This window comes from Aquila chrysaetos, chromosome 3 (genome assembly GCF_900496995.4).
Source record: "Aquila chrysaetos chrysaetos chromosome 3, bAquChr1.4, whole genome shotgun sequence".
In the NCBI taxonomy this organism is placed as follows: Eukaryota; Metazoa; Chordata; class Aves; order Accipitriformes; family Accipitridae; genus Aquila; species Aquila chrysaetos.
The window spans coordinates 55,597,702-55,620,677 of NC_044006.1; the positions used below are offsets into that span (position 1 = coordinate 55,597,702).

A 22,976-nucleotide genomic window follows, 5' to 3' on the forward strand; every position below is an offset into this window, starting at 1 on the left:
CAAGTACTTTAGTATCTATCTATCACTCTGTAGGGATTACCAGGTAATTTCGTACCTTGCACCTGATGTGCTGTGAGGTGGAAACCTAAAGAGGCATGCAGACCTTTCTGAAAATCAGGGTATCAAAGAAGCTTAATACAGATAAGAGAGAAGTTGCCATAAGCTTGTGTGGGAGAACTGCTGACTGGGAGAAGGGTGAGATCTCTAAACCTGACAAAAACAAGATTTTGGATTTTGCACAAAAATTTCCTCCAGGTTTTTTTTTTTTACCCCAAAAAACGTAATTAGGCACTTGCTTTCACAGTTTTGTTGTTTTCTTCTAGGTGAAAAATCAATCCTGATTGCCATAAAGTGGTCTGCACATTAATGCAGCAAGAAATTATTTAAAAATGGAATTAGTATCATATATCAGCAACATCCACAGAAAGCAATAAAGGTATTTCCTTTAGGTATTATTTCAGGAATTTACACTAGAAAGACAGGAAAGACTGATCTCAATATTTTCATTTATAAAAACCTTCACAGCTGTGATCAGAATGACCAAATACATGTGCTTCACACAAAGATATCATTTTCAGTTACTTACTGCTATGCTTCCCTTGGGGAGCTTTGCTGGTTGCACTTTATATGGCATGCTCTTAACTTCGAAGGACACATTGGAAGAAAGAGTATAGAGATCATTCTTTCTCTGAAATTATATAAAAAATGAAATTATTAAAAACCATGTTTATACTGAAAAGGATTTCCTAAGGCAAAGATGGTTTCTTTTGGTAAAGAGTACAGCAATCCTGGGACCTGTATGTGTCCACGAGACAAACACATAATACAGCATAAAGCTGAAATACAAAGACCTTGTGTTCAAATAGGGAGGAAGGGTTAGATATGCAGAAAGACACATACAGTTGTTTCTCATATTTCTCTCTGAAATAGGAGACTGGTGAGTTTGAAGCAGGGGGAGGTTTATGGGGTGTCTATGTTTTAAAACCTTGCCTCTGCTCACCAAGCCCAACAACAAACTCAGGTATCTTGAGATTTCCAGGTCTATGTTGAGACCAGGCTGGTAGAGCTCCCTGATGGCATTGAAGGAATGGCTGTGCCTTCCCATCAAAGAACAACAATAGGAACAAACATCTTTGCACTTCACTTAGAGTGTGATTGATTTCCTATTGCAGTAGAGCTCAAAAAACCCAGAACTCACCTTGCTTTTTTACTACATTCTGCAACTGCAACAGGAATGCATAGCAGTCATTGTTTAACTGGCTGCCTAGTAAAATATTTATATAGTTCTCATTAATCACCTCAACAAACCCAAAGATGTGCAGACAAAACAATATGTATCTCTGTCAGTTCTCTGTGTTTCATTTAAACTTGCTTGTATTTATAAAATATTATTAGATTAGATTAGGCATTACCTTCCCTGCTTCAGAATGATTAAAAAATGTTACATCATATAGCTCATGCTGTGACTTTTAATTAATTCTTTCACCTCATTTGGAAGCCAGCTAGGCACAGACACACTACATCTGACCAACTGTGTGTCTTATTGTGCTGTTCTGACCTTGACAATAATCTCCCACTCTGTGCAAACTGCCTTGAAATGATAGTTAAGTGCTAGTATGTCCACTGGAAAAATACGTGCCTAAATCTGTTATGAACTGGCATAAGTGCCAACATGTGAAAGTGCATGTCCCTTAAAAGAATCTTAATGGTTGCAACATTTACTACAATGGATACAAATATTTTCCACACACATATTTTGAATCCTGTTGAGCTCTTGGCATCATCGATATCTAACTGGAGTTAGTTTTGAAGGCTAAGTACATCAGGTATCAAGTAAATCTTCCAGTTCACTTTGAATTTGACATGTTTCAATTTCACTGAATGTAATCTGTTACAGACAGAAGATCCTGCACTCAACTATGTCTTCTTTTTTCTTGTTTTTATCCCAAGGAAGGATGGCTGAGTGGTTATCATGCTCTTCTGGAAGTCAAACCTGTTTCTAATTTCATCTCTGCAACTGATGACACTACATGCGACTTGTGTATCCCATCCCTTGTAAAGCTGGGGTTATGATATGGATCTCCTTTGAAAGTGCTTTGATATGCTTTGAAAAGCATCAGATAAGTGCTAATATGTCCACTGGAATCCACAGAGCTAGGAGTTACGAGTATCATTATATCCCTTTACATTAGACTCCTTGAGGTAAACAATTTTAATCTTTTGTATGAGAATATTTTTGAAGCCCTTAATTGTTTTTGCTACCTGTGTCAATCCTTTCTGAAACATGATGACCAGAATTCAACACAGTATTTGACTACTGATTTACAGAAAGACAAAACCTTGTAAGTAAAGCAATCTTTCATTTTGGCACCAGCTTCTTACAGTCCAGTGTATTTGGAACGTCGCTGTCACTTCCTAAATCACCTTCTGCAAAACTCTTTGTCCTTCCTTCTACTTCTCGCACATTTAGGAGTTCTGCTCCATTGACAAGACTCGGTTCCTATGTGATTACTCAACATCTTTTCCTCCCTGCTAGGTGGTGTTTTTCTCTGGAATTTCCTGTTGCATCAAAGGCATAAATCCTCTCTAAGAATTGCTTCTCTCCTTTCAGCTGTTTTGTAGAGCAGACTGAGGTAAGAAGACCCCATGATAATTTGGGCTACTGTTTCTTTCCTTCACTGATGGAGAAAGGTTTGTTTGTGAAAATGACCTGAAATAAGCGTAACCTAAACCTGGGAACCAACTTGGATGCAGCTGGATGACCGTGGCCCACCTCAAAATTTTCACAGAACTGCTGAGGTTGGAAGGCATCTCTGGAGATTGTCTACTCCAACCACATGCTCAGAGCAGGGTCAACTAGAGCAGTATACTCAGGGCCATGTCCAGTTGGGTTTTGAATATCTCCAAGAATGGAGACTCCACAAACTCTAGGAGCAACCAATTTCAGTGTTTGACTACTCTCACAGTAAAAAGGTTTTTTGTTATGTTTAAATAGAATTTCCTGTATTTCAATATGTGCTTCTTCCTTCTTGTCCTGTTACTGGATATCATTGAGAAGAGCCTGGCTCTGTCTTCTTTACTCCCTCCTACCAGATGTTTATACACACTGGTAAGACCCTGCCTGAGCCTTCTCTTCTCCAGACTGAACAGTCCCATCTCTCTCAGCCTCTCCTTGTATATCAGATCATCCAAGCCCTTAATCACCGTTGTGGCCCTCGGCTGGACTAGCTCCAGTCCGTGTCTCACTTGTTCCAGGAAGGCCAGTTCTGGACACAGCACTCCAGATCTGTCTAACCAGTGCTGAGTAGAGAGGAAGAGTCACCTCCCTCGACCTGCTGGCAACACTGTTCCTAATGCAGCCCAAGAGGCTGTCAACTTTCTTTGCTGCAAGGGCACACACAGTGGGCTCATGTTCAACTTGCTGTCCACCAGGACCCTGAGATCCTTTGCTAGAACACTGCTTTCCAGCTGGTTGGCCCCCAGCCTGTACTGGTGCATACAGTTATTCCTCCTGTGGTACAGGACTTTGCATTTCCCTTTGTCACACCTCATGGAATCTCTGCCAACCCACTTCTCCAGCCTGTCGAGGTCCCTCTGAAGGGCAGTACAACCATGTAGTGTATCAACCCCTCCTTCTGCTTTTCTGTCATTTGAAAACTTGCTGAAAGTGTACTCAGTCCCATTATCCAAGTCATTAATGATGTTAAACAGTATTGGCCCCAGTATTGACCCCTGGGGTACACTGTTAGTGATGGACCTCCAGCTGGTCTTCATGCTGCTGATCACAACACTTTAAGCTTGGCAGTTCAGTCAGTTTTGAATCCACCTCTCTGTCCACCTATCTTCATTCACTTTGACAGTGTCAAAAACCTTCCTAAAATCAAGATAAAAAACAATGACTGCTCTCCCCTTGTCCACCAAGATGAACCTCATTTATCTCATTGCAGAAGGCTATCAGGTTGATCAAGCATGATTTCCCCTTCATAAATCCACAGTGACAATTCCCAATCACCTGCTTGTCCTTCAGATGTTTGCAAATGGCTTCCAGATTTTTTTTCTCCATCACCTTCTCCGGGATTGGAATGAGGCTGACTGGCCTGTAGTTCTCTGGATCCTCCTCCTTGAAGATAGGTGTGACGTTTGCTTTCTTCCAGTCCTCAGGAATTTCCACCAATCACCAACACCTTTCAAAGATAACTGAGAGTGGTCTCACATTGACATTGGCCAGCTGCCTCAGCACTTGTACATGTATCCCATCAGGTCCCTTGGGCTTTTGTACGTCCAATTTGTTTAAATGTTCCCTAACCTGATATTCCTCCAGTGAAGGTAATGTTGATTGCTGCAGGTTTTCTCTCTGGTCGCAGAAGCCTCGGATTACTGCATGCAGATTTTACCAGTAAAGACCAAAGTGAAGTAGGCATTGAGTAAGTCAGCCTTTTCTATGTCCCATTCAGCAGAAGACCCGTATTTTCCCTAGCCTTCCTTTTGCTGCTGATATACTTATAGAAGCCTCCTTGAAGTCCCTTGCTAGGCTCAGCTCCTGGTGGGCTTTTACTTTCCTAACTCTGTCCCTGCGTGCTTAGACACTGTCTCTATATTCCCCACCCAGCCTCTGCACTGGGTCAACTGACTCCGCTTCTACCTCTTTTATGTTTCTTTTCTATGTCTGAGTTTTACCAAGGAGCTCCTTGTTCATCCATGCAGGCCTCCTGCCACCTTGCCTTGACTTCCTGCATGTCAGGATGGACAGTTCTTGAGCTTAAAGGACGTGATCTTGGAGAATCACTAGTTCTCCTGGACTCCTCTTTTCTTCAGCACCATCTCCCATGGAGTTCTTCCACGCAGATCCTGAAAAGGCTGAAGGCTGCTCTCTTGGGGTCCAGGGTTGTAGTTCTGGTATTTGCCTTGTCTATTCTGTCTTCTTTTTAAAATACTAGTTTTCTCTTCAAATATGTGAGTGTTTACTGGTGACATGAAGCCAGCACATTTATTGCCTTTTGGAACTCATTTGGCTATGCCATAATTTTGTTCTTTTAAAATACTGAAAGCAGCCAAATGTTTATTATCAGAACATTTACCCTCTCCTTGGGCCTTATATTAGGAATGAGCAATACAAAGAATACTGCCTCAAATGACTACACAGGGATAGTCAAATCAGCTCCTTAAGATAGATGGCATCTAATGAAAGGGAACTACCTTTTCTATCAACAGTGTTTGAAATGAAAAATTAGACAGATTTAATATTGGACTTGGCAAAAGAAGTATTTTTTATACATTTTCATCGTATTGAACATCTATGATGAGATGGTCTTCAGAAAAATAATTTTTCCTTATCACACTAATTATTTTCCATTTTCAGACTCAAGCCATTCTTCATCTTTTATTCTACAGCACTAGACTTCTCCCACAAAGTCCCAGCATGTTTCCGTAGTTGTGCAATGATTTGCATTCAGAAAAAAGCCCCCCAAAAAGCCTTGTTTTCAATTCTAAGCAATTCATATTAAGCAGGATTCCAGATATGATTTATATGACTTATAAAAGTAATCTGTAATGGAGAGAGCAGAATATATTATATTATTAAAGAAGTAGACATTAGACGTGCAGCCTGATTGGCTAAGGTACAGTAAAGGCATTAACTCTCTTGAAACATCATATAAAGGAAACACAGCACTCATGGAAAAAAAAATCTTTTCACCTACTATACGTGGCTTATTTCATTTTCAGCTTATATCAGCAATAAGAACATCAGAAGAGGGTACTTCCTGTGGATTAATGCTTGGCTGGAGTTAATAGCCTTGGGTTGTGCCCACAGCTATCAACTCTCTTTGACCCTTCATTAGGCTCCCAGAAATGCTGCACATCTCCATTGCTTTACAGGAATGGAGAAGATAAAAGACTAGAGAGTATTTTCCTGCATTCACAGAATTATGTGTTTGTGGCAAAGGGCTTTAAAACAATGACTGTGGTCAGTGTCAGTTGCAAACAGGATTTTTACTTGTACCAACACCTTGGAGATACAGGCAGCTGTCTCTCCTACAGCCTTGTTTATAATTCTCAAGTCATTTGTGAGAAACAGCATTTCTTCACCATATCATTTTTTAAATTGCAGATGTTTAAATATTCAGTGTTTACTGGAAGCAGCAGGACCTGTCGTTTACAATTCAAGCTGAGGACTTCATTATGGCTCAGAGGAAGGGGAAGAAGGAATTTGGTATTTGTGAATGTCAGTGCCTAATGACCAACAGTAGGGAGCCCAGCCCTAGCTACTTTGGCCTTTTGAGGTTCCCCTTGTGTTAGAACAAGAAGAGTCTGCTCTTGCATGCGTTGCTGAGATGGTAGTTTGCCAATATCCCCGTAAGTAAGCAAAACATGGCCATCCCCTGTGTTGCTTGGGTGGTAGATCCCTGCTGGTGTATTTATTGAAGCTTCTCTTTCTCTACACACTTTTGTTTTACAAATAGATTTTTGAACGGAAGCCTTTGTTTTCTTCAACAGTTGCGAGACACGGAAGCATCCAGAAATGAAGGAAAGTGTTCCCAACAGATATTCAGTGCAGTGTTGCCCTAAGTACAATTGAGACAAACAGAAATAATGTGGGAAGTGCGGGAAAATCTCGGACAATTTGAAGAAGAGGTCTCCAGGCTCCAGTGGAATGCTGGTGGTTTCTGAAGGAAGCTCAAGCAAAGACCTGAAGTCTCCCCAAAGCATCTCTAAGGCATATAGAGGCATCCTAATCAGAGAGCAGACTAAAATGCAGGGACAAATCTGGCCCACCGGGAGCTAGACTGATGGTAGGAGGAAAAAAACTTTTGGAAGCTTAAAGAAGTCTGACAGGTCATTGTTCTTCTGCAGGTTTGAAGGGTTTAACTACTGGAGAGACTCCCCAGAATGACTTTGTTCCATTGCCTCTATGGCGCATTGTTCAACTTCTCTGAAATACTTTTTTTCTGGTTAGATGTAGCCCAGTGAAGTCACCCTAACTGAAAAGCACATACTTTCTCTATTGCAAGCTGCATGCTGTGGTGGAATTTTCCCCCCAGAACTTATGTCTGTTGCATATGGAATTCAGTGCTGTTATAACAATATTGGCCCTGCTTGATTAAAACTTGTTTCCCTTCATGTCTGCTAGAGTCTGGCACATTTTAGAGACAAGAGGGTAAGCAATATGGTGTTACCTTTTAAATATATGCTTTGGGAATTCATTAGCTTGCTTTCTTTGACCCATACCTCCAAAAACCTGAACTACTGCCAATAAATAGAGTAGCTTACATAAATGCTGAGTAGAGGTCATACAACTATTTGTTCTTGAATTAATTTGTTAAAAAATGTGTGTATGACTCTGTGCATGGTCAAAAAGTACTTGTGCTATTTGTAACAAGAGGGTATATCCACCCAAATGTATCTGTGACCAAAGACAGTACAACTTCTCTGAAAATCAACACATCATCTCTGTCATTAACTTCTTACACTTCACATATTATATCTTTTACATTCATTTAAACAGACTATTTTAAATTATAAGAGGCAGATATTTTGTTGTGATTTCAGAACACTTTAATATACAGTTTTTAATAGTTATCGATTTAAGATGTTTATTTCTTTATATACCTAATGTTACCTATACTTTAGCACATCTAGCAAGAATCTCATGTTCTGCTGTTAACATTTTGACATTATTTTAAATAACAATGAATGAAAACAAAACTAGCCCACACCCAAAAAACCCTCCAGCTAGTTCAGCCCAGTGCCAAGGTCTCTTTCTTTCTAGCCTTCATTCCACATAAACAATCAAATCCAGTATAATACCATATTTTTGGCCACACACAGTTTTCTTTTTTACTCATTTTGTTTTTTCAAATAACAACAGTTGTTTGACGTAAAGGCAAATTTCTTTGATGACTTCCTCCTTCTGTTATTATATGTGGCTTGAAGGGCAGTGCATCACATTTATGGCTTTTAATTCTCAGTCTGAATTAAAATAATCTACTTAAACTTCCATATAGTGCTTATATATGACAAATAATGAGAGAACAAGCTATCTCTCTCACTGATTTTTCTGGTGCTTCACCACTTCCACCCACGGATAGGGAATTTAGACTGGCTGCAAAATTATGGTTTGAAAACACTAAGCAAGCTTCCCTTGACTGAGATGTTTTCCGCTGGACACAGAAAGAGGTTCTGTGCAGGGGGATGCTGAGGATAGAAACTATTGTTCCTTAGGGTTATATCCCACTTACATATGCAATAATTGCTCCCATAGTAAAGAGGAGAGGGAGAAAAGTGGTTGAATAAAGGAGCCTATACAAGAGCTAGATCTCTCACCTGTCTTGGACCACCTCCACCAGTTCACCTGTGTTCTGACTTCCAGGCCTCTGCAAACATATGTGTGCTGCACAGAGGACAGTCTGTGTGGCCCCACTGCACTGGTTATCTGCATTCTGCCTCCAACAGCCTTTGTGCAGCTAAACTGAATCCTTGTCCCAAAAGCATTACCTGGCCTACAGAATTTCTACCGTACTAAAAAGAGCCTCTGAGTTCACCAGTAGTAAAATATGGAGATTCTCAACAACATTTCTCATCAAGGAAGTACAATTAGAGCATGCACTCTAACAGTGGTGATAGCTCCAGGTGCCAGGCAATGAAGGCAAAGGAGGATGAGAGGACTGGAGGACTTCTAGCTGATGGTCCAAAATAACAAGGTATTACATCAGGCTCTTTCTCATTTTCTATACCCTTCCAGACCTCCCAATTTCTTTTTATGTCCTTGTAGAGGTGCAGCTTCAGCAGAAGGGAATACCGTCATTCTATAAAGCAGGGATGTGGAGCTTCTCAAGCTGAGGAGCGAATTGAATTCCTGTCTTCCAGTCATGAATTCTCTAATCACTAGACTGCAAGCTCTAGCTTCTGCCACTAAATATTGAATAAACAAAGTCCTCTAAGTCTTTCAACTAATGCTATAGGTACTTCCTAAGTAATTTTTGGATTCTGCCTTCTGAGAGGTGGAAATATTCCCGCTTAATCCTGATTTGGGTGCCTATCGTCCTGATAAGGGATTGCCCTCATGCACTACCCTGATGGTTAGTGCAAATCAATGTCTGAGGTACCTCATCATCTCTGTATGCTGTGTAGGGAGCCTAGGTATTTAGTTTCAGGTTTTGGATACCAGTCCGGGTCCAGGCACTTAAGACGTGGATGCTGCAGCACTCATCACCTTTATTATGTCAAGCATATATTTCCATTTTTAGGCATCTAAAAAGAAACAGGAGCAGTGCATGTTCAGAAACACTGAAATAACAAGTATTTAACCGAGAAGCCAAAACATGACTTTGTGTACTGAGGGAGCACCCGTTTACAGTGTGGCTGCCATGCTTCTGTTGCTTTTCAGCTTTCTCACATTAAAACTAGATTTTTCTCCCTTCTAGCTACTAAAGTTCATGCAGTCAGGGGTGCCAAATTCAAATATCTGGATCTGTCTAAAAGTGAAGAGAGAAACAATGCAATTATATTCAATAACATTAAAGAAAATAAAATAAACTTCAAACCTCTTGGGAACCTCGTACACCCTCTGTGGTTTTTTTTATACTACTGCCTCCGCAAGCTCTCCCAGAAGAAGATTTTTATCATTGTGAGGAACTTTCAATACAGGCTGAAATAATAGTCAAGAATGAGCTGAGTTCCACTTCCCACAGTGCTATAAGTGTCCAAAGAGCTTGGAGCCTGGAAAGATGTCTCAAATCAGACGGATGGTACTGATTCATCATTTAGAAATACATTTTCAAAACCAAAGTTTTACTAGCCAACTCCTGAGTCTTACATTAAAAAGTACCCATCAGAGTTCAAAGAACACTGGGCAAGGTCCCCTTGGATCTCCCTCTGGTGAGTCAGAAATACCATGAATAGACAAATGGGGACATAATAGAGCCCTAACAGAACACAACGTAACATAACCATGTAAGGTTGTTTCTCTTTTGCACGAATCAGGCTATTATTTGCTCGATCAGCAAGTCTGAAATCAAAAGTCAGCTTTACTAGAGGGTTCATATTTACAGCCAGGCTTTGAAGTGAATCCAAAAAAGTCTGTGATTCTTCTTAGCCTTTGCACAATGTCTGTCTCTATCTTTGTTGGCTGGTTGGGAGATTTAGGCTGCTTTATTTACTCAAACATGTCTAATCATTGCACGTCATTTAACTGTTATTTGTTATGGGAGTTCAGGTTTTAAGGTGACAGACTACAACTGCCAAGAGGCAAAGGGGTCAGCTGTTGTCAGTCAAACTAAGTGGAAGAGGAAGGAGTCAGTCAATACGACTGATCTTTTGTGGCAAAAAAATATACAGGCTGTTCCATATAAAATCGATGAGAAACATGTATTATTTCGTCCTAGCATTAATCAATCACTTTCAGTCAAATTCTTCTCAGGTTCGCATTAGCATATCTATGAGAAGAGAATACATAATGACAGTGTGTTCTCAGCTTTAATGAGCACAAACAATTTCTTCTGCAGATCGTATCTTCATTTAGATTATAACACAGTTGAGGAACGTTGTATGTCACCATTATCCTGCTTTCTTTGGCATATGAAAATTTTGTACTTTAATTGTATATGCAAAAGAGTTTGGGATGTTACTGTGGAGACAGCAACTTTTCCTCTAAGTTTCTTTACAAAACCATAACTGTGGGGTTCAGTCTGGCCCTTGAACAGTCCTTCCTGGTTCAGAATCACCACATCCTGATCATTTGGACTGTATTTTAATCCTCAGTTTAAGTCTGCAGATTTCAGCCTAGCTAACAGCAGTTGTTTTTCAAGTATACTTTAGTATATACTTCTGGAATAACCTTAGGAACGACAAGTTTACAGGCTTACTAAGAGCAGATTGTGCCCTTTTTAGGAAACTAATTATGCTCTACACTCTTTTTTGGTGATGGCTGTGTAACTGTTAATTTTAAAAGGGGCTGTGAAAAAGGGAACTGTTTTGAGGTGAATGGGAGGAAGGCAACCAGATCCCATCACACTATTTGCTCTCTTCTCAATATCTAAGTTTGCATGTGAAGCAGGGGTCATGTTATTCTGGCAACTTCTTAGACGTAAATGGGAGGATGCAACAGTTCTCTGGGGACTACCTTTTTTACTTAGAAAAAAATCCTGTTGCTTTAAGTGGAGTTTTCTGAGCCTTTACAAGGCTTGCAAGTTACTAGTCGAAGGAAACAGAAATATTTCCTAAGGATACAGATAAAAGGTAGAATTACAGCCCATAAAAAGCCTTGTTTGATACCTGGGGTATGTAAGGTCAGTGGAATAAGCAAAAGATGTACTTGTAGTAGTGTATGCCATGAGGTCTCTGCACCCAGGGAGTCTACAGGATGGCTCATCCTTGCCCCTGCCCACAGGTTGGTGTAAGATTCCACCTCTGCCTTGAGCTCACTGAGTGAAGGGAGCTGCAGGCATAGCAAGCAGGACTTACTAAGGAGCAAGGAGAAGCTAGAGGGACTGCAGCACTGGCATTGCCTGGTGTGTTTGCACACACCCATGTCCCAAGGCAGAGCTTTGACTCTTCTCCACCATCCAGATCAGAAGGAGGGCAGAGAAGGTGTTTCAAATCAGCTGGATAAAGCATCCTGTGAAGATACCTCTCTGTTTTGTCACTGGCTACAGAGTTAGGCAATCAGCTTTGGCATCTAACTTTCAGATGACTAAAATTAGGTAAGATGAGTCCCCCTGCTCCTGCATTAAACGTCCCACTCAACTTCATGCAGTTATCCTTTTTCTGAACCCAAGTCAAGCTAACTAAGCTTATATGCTAGAAGATTCTGTCTTTATTAAGATTCACTAAGAAAAGGAGATTTCATGTCTTCTGTAGCTAGTTTGTTCCAAATGTTGCACATCCTCTGTCACAACCAAAAACTCAGAGAAACAGTCTCTGTTTCTCATTAAATTTGTTTAGCTTTAATCTCTTACAGTTATTTCTTGTTACATACTAAACTGACTTAGAAAAAACTTTTATGAGGCTAATTCCCACTGAAATAGCTGTAATAAGCCTAGAAAATTGGCATCTAAAGATCTGTGCAAGGGGTTTCATTTATGTGCTTTTTTTTTCACAGGACCTTGGTTTTGGCCCTTACAGAGTTAATTAGATTTCACCAGCAGAATGATGAACAGAAAGACTTGATTGGATCCGGAATATGTCAGGTCTAGTTCCCAGTAAGGTAGCTAGCTAAGGGAGCTAAGCTTTATCTTTTGCTTGCTGAAGAAGATGGGGAAGGTTCACTGTGATATTACTTGCACACTGCAGTGGTCAAAATTATCACAGATTATTCCAGCCAGGGATAATATCTCTGCCTCTCTGCCTGTCTCTATGTATTAGGAACAGTGAACTAGTGCAGTTAACTTCTTAACTGAACTTAACAGGGACTAGCTAGTGTGTGAATGTCAGACTCCTACTGAAATTAGAACAAATTGGAATAAAATTCCCATCATGTTTTCTAATATGTATGTCTTTCCTATGAGTGTAGAGATGCTTATGTACTGGCATTTTCTATGCAAAACTTTGTTAAGACCTTTGCAAAAGCTTACACTAGAAGATGTCCATCCCAGTTACCCAGATTTGGAAGGACAGAGAGACATCCAAGCTGTCGAGCTTTTGGGCTTAAATTTCAACCAGAGCCTGCCCTTTTTCCCACCAGCAGATGACTCACTGAGCAAACCTTAATGAAGTACATCCAGTCTAGCCTTTCAAACACATTTGCTAAATATGCCTCCTCTTAAAAGCATTGTATCTGTGCTAAGGGAAATGAAGAAAGGATATGAAAGTTTCTTGGGATTGATTGTTAATAGAAAGAAAATGTACTGACAAATCAGGAATAAATTCACCTAGAATCTGAAAGGATGTCCTTTGTTACTGAACTAGACAGAAATCACTTTCTCTCAAGCAAGGCCAGATAGTTCTATGCTCTCTTCAGTCATAATGGTGCTAATAGCTATTGCAGAAGGAACACAGAATGTGACCTTTAGTCCTGACAGGTAGAAAAACCTTTCAAGTCATCCTTTCAGTAAACACTGCCATGGTCCCGTACACTAAGAGAGACCCGTGACCCCCAGAGTATGCACCCATTGTGGATTTGGTGCCATGATGGTTAGCTATTGAGCTGGCATTCAACCTTCTGTAAATACTGTCCCATCTGCTCCTTGTTTCTCCAGGAAAGCAAGTTAAGAGAGGAAGAATTTCTTCTATCCACTTTCACATTTGAGAAAAAGGAGAAATTAACTTAAAAGGTGTGAGGAGCTTAATTTAAAGGTGTGAGGAGCTTAATTTAAAGCTCCTGTTGTATGCTGAAGATCCTCAATTCTTCTCTTGCTAGGGCAAAAGGTACTCTGGGGATAAATCATTCTCCTACAACTATGGGGAACACAGGAAGGTTCTTGCATTCCAGGTAGAAAGACTGGGGAATTCTAAATTCCTTGAAGAAGGAAGGTGATAATCAATCATTTTGATCAAGTTAGGATCTGCAGTTATTTCCTAGTGACAGCAAACTGAATTATAAATTTGTCAAGGTACCGCCCAGTGTTAATGACATGACAACCACATAGTACTACAGACACATGGCCAGCTGTAAGTAACAGCTTACAGTGCAATCCTTCTGCCTTATGCAGTGTAAATACAATTCTGAGAGCATATGAGGTTGGAAATGCAGGAATTTGCAAGGAGAAGTTCATTTTTTCTATGGTCTGCACTGTCCCTTCTTTTTAGTGGTAAGACACATATTGTCACTACATGAGTGTTGTACGTCATATGAGCTTGATACATATTACTCTTCCCTAGATTAACAGAGAATGAATAACAATGAATTTTTAAGCTGGACACAGTGTACACCATATACGGTTTGGCTCCAAGAAAAACCTTTCATTGGGAAGGAAGTGAAGAATGCAGAGCACATCATGGAAACCTAGGAGATTATTGATCTGGGTCAGTCCAGGAAAGGTGTTTAAAAATAATATTGGAATTTTCAGGTAAGATTCAGGACATGAATTTGAGAGGGAGTGATAGTGAGAAAAAGAAAAGTAAGCAGCATGCGTGTGACCTGAACAGAAACCAGTGAGATGTTATCTTCAAAGAAAGTGATAATAAAAAGGATTTGCATTTGGCCCATTTAATTTCATCATTTGTATTCTTAAATATCTGGTCAAATAAAAGATGCAGGTGTCTTTGGGTATAGAAAGAGATTTTTGTGTGTATTACCTCCAGGAATGTTTGGGCCCATAGCCGGGACCTGATTTTTAGCGCTGCACTCTTCCCTCTTTCCAGTTGTCCCACAGTGCAGGAAATTAGGATACACTTCACATTTGTACAGTTCTGTGTACAAAATAAAGGAAAGTCATACCTATGCTTTAAAAATGTATATAAACATTTTCAAGAGCTATAAATTAGCAAAACAAATCAACTTTCCCTTAAAGAGTTAAGTAGTCTGAAATCAGTAATTTCATCTAATATACATGAGATACCCCAAGAGTCATTGTGCGAACTATAAACCAAGCAGAAGATTCTTTTTGCACCACCAATGCATACAACCGCCTACCTGTAGTAATGAAAAGTAATAATTTTCAACAATATCTACTCTGAAGAACTCTTAAAATGTCCAGGTACTTATCAATCCTTTGAAGCATGTGCTTTGTCTTCATCTATCAGTCATTTTGTGAATTCAACACTTTTTTTTTCCTGTTCTCCATCCCTGAAGTCTTTATTTATGTTCCTAAATCTTTCCCCTCTTCTAACTCTCCTGGTTTGCTTACTGATGTTTACATTATAGCAGCCAGAACATTTGCTGAGATTCATTAGTTGCTCTGCTTGAAACTTGTTGTCCATGAAACGTTTCTGATGAGCAGTGATTCTGGCTCATACACAGGGTTGAAGACAAAAGCCAAGCAATGCAACTCAAAACTATATACTCTATCTGCCAGAAGAATGTCAAAAAAAAGGTTAAAAGCTGACTGGAAGCCACTGAAGGGAATGAGCAGAGTCTCATGAGGTAACCACAGAAATTATGCGGTTGTTTAGGGCATAGAAAGGGAGAAAGATCTCAGAAAAATGATTAAAAGTGTGTGTAAAAAAATGTATAGGTTTATATATACAAATGGGTTTTACCTGAAAAGTTTTGGTTAGATTCAAGAGGAAGGCCAAGGTTTTAATTGATTCATATTTTTATAACAAAGCAGAGAATCCTTCCCTTACAGATGCTTGATTGACACTCATGACAGAAGGTCTTGTGACCTCAAAAGCAAAGCTAAGTTTTCACAAGTATATTTCCTCAGGAGAGTGAGAATGGCTGCACTACCAAAGCCCATACTTCAGAAAATGAGATGATGGTGTATGTAACAGATCTGAAAATACCCTTAAGGAATCCTGTATCTTTATAGACAGTTTTTTCCACAAATCTTATCACAAGTTAAGTAGAAGCTGTATGCTTAATCACTGTTTTCTAAATCTGCCTGAAAATGAAACTGTAAACCCTGGAACTTGCAGCTATAAACCCTTCTTTGAAATGAATATTTCAAAGTATCTGTTTATTTGGCTTTTCATATTTAAACATCCTCCAACCAGATTTATTTATGTTGCAGGAAGGAGGAGAGCTGTTTTCATTAATCATAGTGGCCAAACCCACATATTAACAAAATAAATCATTAGTATGCAAAAAAGTCTACTTTTGGCTGACTTTTTAGGACCTGAACACATATTTCTATTTTTCTTAGTAATGCATTTAGTCTGTAGTGACTTTCAGAACATTGTAACATTAGAACTAATGGAAGAGTAACCAAATGTTTAATAAACAGTATAAATAGAGTAAAAGGTTCTCAGAACATTTTTTCTCTCTGTGAAAATGCTTTAATGAAAATGAAAATAACTTAAAATTTCTGACAAAAAAATACAAATTTTAACAAAGAATTACCTTTGGCCAATTGGTCATTTTCCAGAGCAACATTCACTTTCCATGTATACTTCCAATGTGTCAAAATAAAATTTAATTTTTCTAGATCTGTAGTATGCAATGCTGAAGGCACATAGAATTGTGACACCTTTCTAACTGAACAAATGACATATTGCTTTTCCATGTCCATCCTGGAAAAGTCCTGCTATATATCCAGTGGTAAGCACTGTACTCAATCCTATCCTAATTTGTGCTTATCAAAAGCATATTGTCCTAGAAGACTGCTCATCACAGTGCCAATTTTATATTACTAAGTACTCAGCTAAATATTATCTGTCGACATCAAGCAGCTGAAAAATCTCTGCTTCGTATTTTAAGATGCAGACACAGTACATACTTAAGAACTTTTTAATCACTTTCAGTTGCTGCAGTAATGTCTATGCTGGCAGCATATGAGCCTAATCACTGACAAATATAACCGATAATTAAGGTATTACTGAAAAATGGATTAAGTGTTCTGTGGTATTGACTGGTATGTCTTCAAAAGCCCAGCCATTTTTCCTTCAGTCCCAGTGGAATCAGATTCTTCCCAGGGTATTAGGTTGATGAAAGAATTACATAGGAATCAACAGCAATTATTGTTTAAAACAGGTTCATCTGTGATTTTGTTCTTAATAACATTATGGTATTCATTACTTTCAGATTCTATCTTTTTCCTGTTATGAAAATTGCCAAATTAACTTTCAGAAGCAGCATAATTATTCTATTACTCCAGAATACTTAGGTCTGTGAGGTTCTTTTCTTCATAACCAAATTCTAGGGATGTCAAGGAATTCAAATGTGAGCTTGCAGTAAACAGCTTAATAAAAGACTGGACAGCACCAAAGAAAATCTGCCCAAGGTTCATAAAAATAGATGGAAAGCACTGACTGCATGAATCCCACGACTGACCTCAAGGTCATCGAGTTTGAACACAGCCTCTAGGCAAAGGGAGCTGATGCCTGTAATGCTGAAGTATGCTAACGATGGGACATTGAATGCAGGAATGGCAAAAAACTCCAACCTTCTGAAAATACAGCCAAGTCCAAATACTCAGGTACCAGACTGACTAATCAGAACTATTTTCCTGGGAGAAAGATCTTTGGCCTTGCTCCAGCATTGTCTGGAATGTTAAAAATGCAGTGACCTGTCCCATTTGCCTTGCCTGTGGTAATGTAAAGGGAAAGAGTCTTACCCTTCCATGTGTATATAAGTACTTACTGGGGGGAACAAATATACTCCAAAGTATTTGTACATCAGAACTGTTACTTTACATGAAAATGTTAATTTTAAGTGTGAGCTACTCTTTACGAAAGAGCCAGAATGCTAGGAGTCAAGTTAACAAGAAGAGAACTACCTTTCAAAAGTCAGAATCTGAAATTTAGTTTGTGGAAGAGGGGCCCATTCTCTAAATCTGTGCTGAAATTCCCTGTGATATGTGTGCCATTGCGTGACCACAGAGGTTTGTCTGCAAACAGCCAGGAGTAAGACAGCCAGGAATTTGGCATGCATGATCTTCAATGTAAAAATCTGTCAAACAAAATTGCTAACCTGTGGCATGGTGATATGTAATAATATTTTAAACTGAGGGGTTAAAAATCACTTGGAAAAATATTTAAAAGTCTGTAAATAAATTGCAGTCAAACCAACAGCCACCTTGGTATACTGCATGCATAGTCCCAGTTTAAAGTTTTTAGATAGCTCACCAATATTTTTGCAGAGTTTTTCCTGTGAGGTTCTGCCACTGTGACATCCCTTCTCCTGATGTAATGAGAAATTGTGGAATTATACAAAAAAGCAGCAAGTTCAGGAGTGTCTTGTGGAATAGCAAACTGCAAAGAGAAAAAATGTGAATGGTAATGACATACTCATGCAATGAATCTAACAGATTTGTTCCCTTCTCAAGAGGTCTTGAATTTTGGATCAACACTGTTTTTTTCAATTTAACAGCACAGCCATGAGAATACACTGTCTTCAACTAGGAGCATGATGAGTAATAGCACAGCAAGATATTGCCTAGTTATAGGAATTACAGTAGGTAACTTTTTTTTCCACCTTTTACTGGTGTCAATTTCATTGCTGTACTTAATTTTGTTAGACTCTTGGGGCCAGATTCTGATCTCTGTAACAGGATAAACTCAAAGTTGCTGCACGGAAATCTGGTTATTAGTTCAGGTCAGTATCTGCCTATTGAAATATAATGATTTTACCAGCTTTAGAAAGTAAAAGAAAAAAAAAAGGAAGTCTGAATTCTAGCAACGCAACTTTTGATCATTATTTGTTACAGACTTCTTTTGGTAATAACTCAACTTTGTATAATGAAACACTTTGTTCATTTTTGATCTCATATTAAAGTGCATTCTCTTCAGCTTCATCTTCACGGATTTTTATTCTCTGATTAAAACCTATTTTTATTGTTGGCAGTTTGTCTTTAATTTTTACACTGAGCATTTATGGCTTCTTTCAAGAAGCCTCAGAGAATGCCTGGGAGCCCAAATGCTATGGAGGGAAGATAAATTCTAATTCATGACAATCCAATCATGTAAAATCACAACAAAATATATGTGGAAGTTTGCAATAAGATCTCAACAGGAACTCACCTAAACATAGACAAGACTATTCTTTAAGGGCCTCAGTTTATAAAGAGCTATAATCAGATCCATCTTATCAGGCCCTTTAATCTCTGAACACAAAATATCTTAAATACCTAAAGAAAATGTTTGTAATTGTAAGAAATGTTGTAGCACTAAGGGGAAGATAATAGCTATAAACACACAAAACCTTCCACACACTAATGCTGTGTAGTACTAGATTTGGAAAATTTGTACCATTCATCTGATTAAAGTTATGAGGCTAAAGAAGCAACTGTTTTGACACTGTCTGAGATCTTCAGTCAAAAGCATCCTACAAAGTGAAAGATACTATAATTTATTAACTGATGAAAACCCCTTAAGCAAAAATAAGAATCTTTTTTTTCCTGTTGCTTAATTAGGTTAACATTGTCTTTTTTGCCATAAGGGAACAGTTAAATAGCTACTAAATCTCTCCCTCTCAATGCGATAACATGTGGGAATTCTCTTTCCAGGATTCTGTCACCAGCACATATAGGCTTCTTTAATGATGACAAATTAAAAGAACCACAATATAATGACATGCCTTTGAAGAAGCTCTCAATATATGATCACAACTGATACATGTGTAGGTCCATTTGAATACTAGATGATTTTTATATCTACTTATTTTTTTTTCATAAATCCTAGGTGTTAGCATCTTTAGTAGTGAATTATTACAGCAAAGGTTCAAAAACAGCCCTCTGTGATTAAGAGAAAACATACATGTCTCCTGCAATAATTTAAAAGCAGAATTTCTCTAGTGGCCTAGACGTTCAGGTTAAAGATACTATTTTATCCTTCTTGAGCCAGTAGCATGGAATTGTACAACTCTGTCCCTGTAGCTATTTTATACACCACATATTTAGCACACCATACCTTATTTTAAATGGATTCTCACTCCCTCCCTTTAACTACAGTGTCTCACTTTCCTCACCAGGGAAAACTGTACTGCTTTCTTCTCCCAAGTCTTGTCACCTTGAGCAGATTTCCACATCTCTCCAGTTCTTCACTTCTCATTTCAAAACCTGGTTTAGCTTTCCTCTTTTTCTAGCCAGGCAATACCCTCTGCTGCAATTTCTAACTCCATCAGAAATGTTCTGGAAGAGGACTTTGTGTAAAAGCTGTTATACAAGAGGTGTCAGTGACCATTCAAGAGCAATGCATTGGATGGTAGTATTTCGTCTCCAGACCAGGACTTACACACAATAATAATGGCTCTGCAGCATGAGGAGACACTGCCTCAGGAGGAGGTTAGCTCCTGCCAGTCATGTTAGTGGATGTACCTTACCCATGTGGTGGATTTTAGCTGTTATTTCGCTGCTTCCCTGACAGATGCCTCACTCACGGTACTACAGTACTCAGCTATTGAGAATGTGCCATGTATATCACCCCCCCACTGTCTACCATAGTTGGAAACCACTGCCTATACCTCTGGTATTTATAGGCACAGGCTCCATAAAACTACTTTTGTCATCAATCTGGGAAAAAAACCCAACAACTCCTCAGGAATACTGGCTCAGGCCAAAAGTCCATCCAGCTGAGCTCTCTTCTCATCGACATGGCCTTTAAGCAGATGTGGAAGGAAGAATAAGAAGAGGGCATGCATACACAATGCTCTCTCCTAGTAACTTTCAGCTTCCAAATGTTTTCAGCTCAGGGACTTCCTGATCTGCATGAAGTTTTTGTTCCTTTGTTAATCTTCACTGGACTTCTCTTTTGCAAATTTGTCCAGATTCCTCTTAAAACCGTGTAAACTTTTAACCCTGACTAATTCCTTTGGCAGCAAATTCCAGACACCTAGTATCTGTCACCATGAACCACCACTTCCTTTTGCTTGTTTTGAATCTAGCTTTACAGGCTTCATTTGATGCTCTAATTCCTGTGCAGTGAACACACTGCATTCCTGTGCAGTAATGGGCAGACAGTAGTCAATCCCCACCCACACTCTTCCCTCCACTTCTGATCTTGCAGATCATATTTGTGCATAGTCACCTCCTTTCTAGATTGAAGCATCCTAGTGTACTGAGTTCTTCTGCAACGGAATCTGTTCCATATCTTTGATCAGTCCTTTTGCTCCTCTTTACACCTTTTGCAAGATTCATAACTTTACTTTTCTTTCACGTCCCTCACTGCTTTCAGAGAAAGATAAGCTACACAAAAGGAAAAGTCCCTAAATAAGAGTCTTCCCATGTGTGCACAGGTTTGATTTATCCTTATGGAAGAAATAACAAAGCACAAAGGAAACCTTTCTACAAGACAAGAAATGTAGGAGGAATGAAATGAGGAGGAATGTACTACTTTTTGACTGAAACTGAAGAATCTAAGTAAATTCAAAGGGAAAATACCCAAGCACCCTAAGAGAGCTAGCTTCTGAAATCCGAAAGGAGCCAAGCATATAATGTCCTTAGCCTTATTTGGAAATTTGAGCCAGGCATCCTGCTGTTTATACAAAACCTGAAGGAAGCTGTCTCTGTATCCTCTTCCCATCTGAAGCAATAGATAAGCATTACATATTTGAAACGTGATTTGTGTATTCATGCTGTTCAGTGCTTTGAAAAACTGAAATAAGGAAACCATGTTTAAATTCTTGCAATAATGCTTGTGCATCTGAAGCGATATTCTGCTAAGACAGAGGGACCATTATTTCATTATTAGAGGAAGACTTCTCACAAGCGTCACAAGAATTTAGTCTTGTTTGTTAAACAGATGTAATCATCAAGTAGGAGAAGGAAGAGCAAACTAAAAAACTAAAAAAAAGAAAAAAAAATCCTCAAAAAATATGTTGCCTCACAATGTTGTTAAGAACTGTGGCACTATTCTAGCCAGGAGCTCTGCCCTCCTGACAGTAATGCTCCCATCTCAGCTTCTTAATTTAAACTTACAACAGAATACAGTGGCTAGCGAGGAGGGATGCTGAACTCCTTTTCATGTACTTGCAACCTGATCTGATGCTTGCAAATACAAATGCAGCAGCTCAGCTTCTTTCTCCTCACCACTTTTGAACAATAGGTGGAAACGGGGTGGAAAAGATTAATAGAAAAAACCTCTGTTTCCAAATTTCTTGTGTTTTGGGTACAAAATGGAAACATTTTCTATCTTCAGTGTCCTATCACTCAATTCCTTTTTCTTCCCCTACAGAAACTAAATAAAAGGGTGGAAACCTAATGCCTCTCTGGCTTCCTGGGTGAAACACAAAAATCTAGCCATTTGGCATACATCAGTTTTTCTATATTCTTGTAAGTATATATTGTAGTTCTGTCTCTTTAAGCTGAAGACTTGTCTGTAGCTCCTGTGGTCCTGAGCAATCCCCTTCACTAGAAAGATGTCTCCACCTTCATCCACTGTACTGAACTCAAACCCTCCTGGTATGCAAAATACATATAGAACTTTTAGCATTTGGAACGCAGCTCTCCCTGCAAAATGTTTAACAGGCTACTGGTTAAACTTGAGAAGTGTTGTTTACTCCAGAAGTGTCTGGAATCAGTTATGCTTAATAAATTGGATACCTTGTTTTTGATGGGATAATATGTAGAGCTGTGTTTTGCTAAATCTTCTGAGTTTGAGCCAAAGCAAGCTGCTTTGGAGGGATCTGCTATCACAAACATAGATCTTAAATGAAGCTTTTAGACAATGGCATATCAACACTTTACTGAGGAGGCTGCTACTAGGCCTCCCCTTGTTAGTGTTTCCTCCAAACTCTGAGATCTCCAGCTCTGCTATAAAGGAAGAGCCATGTCCATGGAAGGTGAAGCAATCTGTATGGCAAAAAATACCTAGGAGTAACACTTATGAAAAAATTGGTAGGGGAATTTTTTCCTTTTTGTTGGTATGATTAAAATAATTACAGAATCATTTCCAAGTAGGAAAACCCAAAACCTGTCATGTTGCTGACAAAACTGTAACTTTTATGAGTTAATATTGATTAAGCCATAAAATAATTGCAGACCATATCAATCCTTCTATCAAGTGGTAATATATGAAAACTTCCATTTCCTGAGTATATTCCATGCAGAATTCCAGTTGATTCAGTTTATAGGATATTCAAAGTATGCTCTTTGAAAAATTAAAATCATTAACACTTTAAGACAGGTAAAAAATACATAGGCTGCTAAAATGACTCCCATTTTACAGATTATACTGTCTTATACTATGTTGAACTTAACCATAATATAAAATATAGCATATGATATTAAAAAATATTTATCTTATCATACACTTGGTGCAAGGAAATAGCCCCTGGCAACAAAACATGCTGAGGACTGACTGGCTAAGAAGCAGCTCTGCAGAAAAAGACCTGGCTTAAGCAGTGCATGAGCCAGCAGTGTGCCCTGTCAACAGCAACGGCCAACAGCATCCTGGGCTGTATGAACAGGAGTAAAGGCAATATGTTGAGGAAGTGATTGGGGAAT

General features: G+C 38.9%; 1 protein-coding gene across 3 annotated transcripts in view; it reads right to left on the reverse strand.

The window, feature by feature from the left end:
* The window catches only part of ITGA8 (integrin subunit alpha 8), a 125,062-nt gene that overhangs the window by 15,509 nt on the left and 86,577 nt on the right, over positions 1-22,976 (reverse strand). For all 3 annotated transcript variants that reach the window (XM_030010012.1, XM_030010011.1, XM_030010013.1), the window contains exons 26-28: positions 17,662-17,787; positions 14,233-14,346; positions 587-688 (exon numbers count right to left, since the gene is read on the reverse strand). In XM_030010012.1, coding sequence (XP_029865872.1) covers positions 587-688; positions 14,233-14,346; positions 17,662-17,787 — 342 coding nt within the window. The remainder of the gene's footprint in view (positions 1-586; positions 689-14,232; positions 14,347-17,661; positions 17,788-22,976) is intronic.